The sequence below is a fragment of the Oryzias melastigma genome, linkage group LG2 (genome assembly GCF_002922805.2).
Source record: "Oryzias melastigma strain HK-1 linkage group LG2, ASM292280v2, whole genome shotgun sequence".
NCBI classification, from domain to species: Eukaryota; Metazoa; Chordata; class Actinopteri; order Beloniformes; family Adrianichthyidae; genus Oryzias; species Oryzias melastigma.
In genome coordinates this window covers 17362905-17368845 of record NC_050513.1, presented here as the reverse complement: position 1 = coordinate 17368845, position 5941 = coordinate 17362905, and the positions used below count along the sequence as shown (strand labels likewise).

The window sequence follows — 5941 nt, the reverse complement described above, 5'->3', positions numbered from 1 at the left end:
CATGTACTAGCAATGTGTTGAAACAGTCAACTCTAAGAAATGTGCCAGACAAAGTGAGAGAGATGCAAACAAAACAAAAGTTACACTTTGACCAGCATGCAAGACCACTACCAGTTCTATCTCCTGGTGACACTGTGAATATACAAACACAACGCGGTTGGGAGCCAGCTGTCATCGTTCATCAAAGAGAGGAACCACGCTCCTACTCCATGCAAACACCATCAGGTGATACTCTCAGAAGGAACAGAAGACATCTGAGGAAAATACACCCGAGTCTGTTCAAGGACACAGTAATGAACCTGGACCCAGATGGACTGTCTTCTCAAAATCCTGAATCTGTTGAGCCGCCAACATGTGATTCCCTGCAGGAATCCTTTTCTGAAAATTTGGATAAAACTGGATTTTACCACACATGCAGTGGTCGGGCAGTAAGATGTCCTGCCAGATACAGAGACTAACTAGTATGACAGTTTATGTTTACACTGTCATTGTATTTGTTTGTTAGCATCTAAAAAAAAAAAAGCAGTTTGTTTTGACATATTTTAAGAAATGTTACATATTGGTATGTTTATATTCAGAGTATTGGATTAAGATGTACATTACTTTCATGTAAAATTATTTGCAATCTGAATGTGCCTTGCTATGATGCTACATACATAAAGATGTTTAATATTCATTTATTTTGAAGGTACATTTACGTTTAACTAACTGTTCAAAATATAATAACATGTCTTGGAAAAGAGGGATGTGGTGTATTGTTATACCACCGCCAGGCAATAGAGGGCGATGCTGCCANATACTCTCAGAAGGAACAGAAGACATCTGAGGAAAATACACCCAAGTCTGTTCAAGGACACAGCTCTGAACTTGGACCCAGATGGACTGTCTTCTCAAAATCCTGAATCCGTTGAGCCGCCAACATGTGATTCCCTGCAGGAATCCTTTTCTGAAAATTTGGATAACACTGGATTTTACCACACACGCAGTGGTCGGGCAGTAAGACGTCCTGCCAGATACAGAGACTAACTAGTACGACAGTTTATGTTTACACTGTCATTGTATTTGTTTGTTAGCATCTAAAAGAAAAAAGTCCTTATAAAGAGTTCACCAGACAGCAACCCACGTTAAGCCAACATGGAGGGTTTTCAGCAATACATAAAGCTACAACAATGAACCTGACTTTTCCTAAATCTTCTTCTTTTCCTTTCAGCTTTTCCCTTCAGGGGTCGCTCTTCTCCAAACAGCAATGAATCATGGGAGAATTTCAGCCCATGATGCTGAAAGTCTTCATCCCAGTTTTCAGGAGATGATCTTCCAGTCCCTCTCAACTGCAGCCCTTCAAGACAGAGACGTTCAGCTCCAACAGATCAAAGCAGAGACATGAATGAAGTCATGAAGAAGTGTCAGCAGCAAATGTGGGACATTGAACCCTGATCAATGAATTCAGTTCTGAATGGAAGAGTCAGAAGCTGCTGACAGCTTTGATGGATGGATGTGAGCAGATACTTATGGATGATGAGGTGGTGGTGGAGGTGGAGCTACTCTGCAGTGGCCCCCTTTCACATTGGTGGCTGCATGGATTGGGGCTCCTCTCCTCTCTGTTTTAATTGCACATCAGACATGTAGAACTCTTTACTGGGGGAAGGGGGTGGTTGCTTTGATATCAATTAACTACACACACATTACACAAGGAATGTAGAGCCTCTGGTCATCTGTCCCCTACCCCATCCATGGTGGGGGGAACCAGGGGAGGGGGGGAGACATCCTCTATGTGCTATCATCCACCTCAGTAGAACATCAACACTCACCTGAGCACAGGTGACAGCATGAAACGCTTTACATGTGTTGTTCTTTTGTGAATAAGTGTGTGAATGTGAGCTGTGATGGCGTTGTGTGCATGTTGACATGTTTGTATGTGAAGATTTTAGGAGCCAACAGGTGTGTTTGTAACATCAGGGTGTGTCTGGACAAGCCCCGCCCCTTTAGACTAACATTAAAACCTGATAGTGACGAAGATGAACATCCAGCAGCTTGATGCTTTATGATTCCACCCCCACTTCAGAAATCATCCTCCACTTAACTTAAACTCTCCCCTCTCCTAAACATCCAACTCTCTTATTTTCCTCCTGGAGCAAAAGAGAAAAATTATAAAGTTAAAGCCTTAAACACATAAATATAATAATAAATACAATAATAATACAAATATACGAACATTTGCATGGAGAAGCTCTAACTATGTCTGCACTATTCCCTTTCTTGATGTTTTGGGGGAGGAGAAGTTACAGGGCTGTGATTTTCCATGTTTTTATCTGAAATGGAAGTGGATGAGGAATCTTTTTTTACCAGCAGAGCTGTTCTGAAGCTCACTGCTGCACTCAGACTGATGAGAAAAGCACAGAGAAGCAGTTTGTTGACTTCAGTCTTCTTCACACCTCCTGATGGAGCTCTGTGATCTGATCTTAGTCCTGAGTTCAGCAGTCAGAACTGGACTTGAGGAGTCCAGCTTTGGAACCTGCAGAGAACCAACAAACAGCAGAAAGCCACACTGTGGGAAAGACTCCACACTTCTGACAGATGTTCACGTCCACTTTATTCTTCACAGGAAAGATTGGAACAGAACATTGACGACTAAAAAGAACAGAGAAACACTTCTAATCTCTGATACAAAACAGGAATCACAACAACACAAACACCGGTCGGACTCTCACAAAACTGTTATTTACAAACATGAATCAACAAAACAAACCGCAATTATTTTATTCTTAAAAAAAACACAATATTGAAATATTCAAAAATCAGTGTTAGAATTATAAATGTGTAAAACTAGTTTGAGTGTTTTCATGGTAACACACACATTGTCTCAACATAAACTACAACCACAATGCTTACCTGAACAACTTTAGACAATATTCTTAAGCCTTTCAGAGCAAACTACATCCATATAGATCTAATCTGTCTCTGCAGATCAGGTGAAAGAGGAACCCATTTCTTCTCAGACTCAATGCTAAAATGAAAGAATTTTGAAGGTGTTTATCCTGGGGCAGTACTAGCAGAGGAGACACTTCCTGAAAGGGTCCGTCCTCACTTTGTGATGTCAGCTTGTGAAAACCAGCTTGTTTTAGTGGGTTAGGAGGGACTGGTGCTCAGAGCACAGATTTTTAGATGATTACTCAGAAATGCATGAATAGATCAAAATACCGCTTTGGGCTTCCTTATAGTGAGGACTGAACATTATAATGAACTCTTTAAAAGTTAATTTTACATGACCCTTAAATTAAGGGAAAAATGTTTTTCACAATATGTAAACCATCCTAGATAAACCATTATTGTCTTTTCATCACGAGTCCTCTGCTGATAATTTTACTTATGTAACCCTTCCATTATCCTAGGTATGCTGACATTGCTAGTGGGGTCATATGGACCCTAGAAGACAACACGATGAACTTTTTTTATTAATGATTTTTGAGTTTCACTGATGTCTGTGGCAGACATAAAATCCTGTCCACTTTCATCCACATTTATCATGGGAGGAACCACACATCAATACAAGGGTGGAATCATCTTAAAAATAGCGGAAGGGTTAAAAAAAAAAGGCTTCTCTCTTGTATGAGTTCTCATGTGTGCTTTGAGATTAGATATTTGGCTAAAACTTCTGTCACATTCTTTACACGAGAAAGGCTTCTCTCCCGTATGAGTTCTCATGTGTGTTGTGAGATTAGAATTTTCTCTAAAACGTGCACCACATTCTTCACACAAAAATGGCTTCTCTCCTGTATGAGTTCTAATGTGTGTTACGAGAACAGATTTATTACTAAAACGTGCATCACATTCTCTACACAAAAAAGGCTTCTCTCCTGTATGAGTTCTCATGTGTTTTTTGAGATGAGATGAGCAAATAAATGTTTTATCGCATGTTTTACACAAAAAAGGCTTTTCTCCCGTATGAGTTCTCACGTGCAGTATAAGACTAGATGTTTGACTAAAACTTTTATCACATTCTTTACACAAAAAAGGCTTCTCTCCTGAATGGGTTCTCATATGTGTTTTGAGACTAGATGTTTTACTAAAACTTTTATCACATTCTTTACACGTAAAAGGCTTCTCTCCTGTATGAGTTCTCATGTGCTTTTTGAAATGAGATATTTGATTAAAACTTATGGCACATTCTTTACACAAAAAAGGCTTCTTTCCTGTGTGAGTTCTCATGTGTCTTTTGAGATGAGATTTACAACTAAAACGTGCATCACATTCTTCACAAGAAAAAGGCTTCTCTCCTGTATGGATTCTCAGGTGCATTTTGACCTTAGATAGGTGACTAAAACTTCTGTCACATTCCTCACAGACATAAAGTCCTTCATCAGACTTGGTTCTCATGTGGACAGGCACATGTGAAATTCTTGTTCTTTTTCCAGACCCTGCAGAAGAAAGTCTCATTTCTTTTGGGCATTGTTTATGTTTCTTAACAGAAGTTTTCATCTTGCACTTTTTTCTAACAACAGAGTCACACTGAACTTCTGACATGTGAGAGTTGGCCATACTTTGGACATGACTTCTGTCTCTTCTCTTCCTCTGATCTCTGTTCTGTGGGTCTGTCTCTTCATCTGAAGTTGATGTTGATTCTTCATGTTGGTTTCCTTCTTCATCCTGATTATCAGTTCCATAAAAGCTCTGCTGATTGTTTCCATCTGCTTCACTGTTCTCATTTTCCTCATAAGTAGGAATCTCCATCAAGGTATCAGTCTCCTGCTTCAGAACAAGCTGCTCTTCATCCTGACTGATGCAGAGTTCTCCTGGTTCCTCTTTAATCTTTGATGATTCTAGTTCCTCCATTTCCGCTTTAATCTGAGGAGGTTCTGGTTCCTCCCGTTCCTCTTTAATCTGCAATGGTTCTGGGTTCTCCTGTTCTTCTTTAATCTGTGATGGTTCTGGTTCCTCCTGTTCCTCTTCTCTCTGTAAAAGTTGTGGTTTCTCCAGTTCCTCTTTAGTCTGCATGGGTTCTGGATCATTCTGTTCCTCTCTGAAGTTCCTCTTTTGGTTCCAGAGGTATTCTGCTTCTATCACCCAGTGTTGTGGAAGGACTGCACAGACACAAATACAAGAAAGTTTAAGCTCTGTTAGGTTTTTTTTGTATAGTAAAGTGCCAAATAAGAAATTTAAATCACCTCAGTCACACGCCCTATTTTTTTTTAATTGTAAAAATCCTTTCATACTTACATTCATTTTAGGAATACTCAAACTCTTTCAGGGTCATGAAAATCCTGAAGTCTATTTCAGCCACCAGAGGTGTGGACTGGAGTCACATGTCAAAGACTCAAGTCATACTTGAGTCATTAATTTGATGACTTTAGACTCAACTCAAACTATAACAGCTTAACTCGTGACTTGACTTGGAATTTAACCTCTTAATGTGGCCTTCTTGCTGCAAATCAGTATTTCTATGAATCCATGCTAAATACCATCGTACTGCCTCACTTCTGACCAATTCACCTCCTATATTTACCTGGGAATATTTTTCAAACATTAGACTGTCGTAGGAAGGGAATGAGTGGAAGGAAACACTCCAGGTGAGAGTTAACCAGTGCTTGATCTTTGCTTCTGTTGCTCCTGTTATATGACTGCCTTATTTGCTAATATCTAGCTTAGTGTTATCTGGTTCAGTATTCAAAACTTGTAAGTAACATCTTTAGCTTTCTAGTAAGTAAACTACAGTTAACCAATTGCTGTCCAAGCTCATCAGAATCTTCGATGTAGCTCATTGTTAGCAAAACATTGCTAGTGGTAGCTTAGCATTTAGCATGGCTTCTACCTCTTTCATCCTCCACGTGCCATATGTTCAGGCAGGATCCTGCCTCTTTAAGTGAGGATAGTGATAGATGTGTTTAATCCAGTCTTAGCTAGGGCTGGGCGATAAAACGATAATTATCGTTATTGCGATATTACT

The 5941-nt window shown here is 39.6% G+C and overlaps 1 protein-coding gene across 1 annotated transcript; it reads right to left on the bottom strand.

Moving 5' to 3' along the window:
* Positions 1–2572: 2572 nt before the first annotated feature.
* On the bottom strand, positions 2573–4631 carry LOC112156816 (gastrula zinc finger protein XlCGF17.1-like). The gene has a single exon (XM_024289196.2). It carries the CDS (start codon positions 4534–4536, stop codon positions 3541–3543), a length of 996 nt encoding a protein of 331 aa, XP_024144964.1. The 5' UTR covers positions 4537–4631; the 3' UTR covers positions 2573–3540.
* Positions 4632–5941: the final 1310 nt, after the last annotated feature.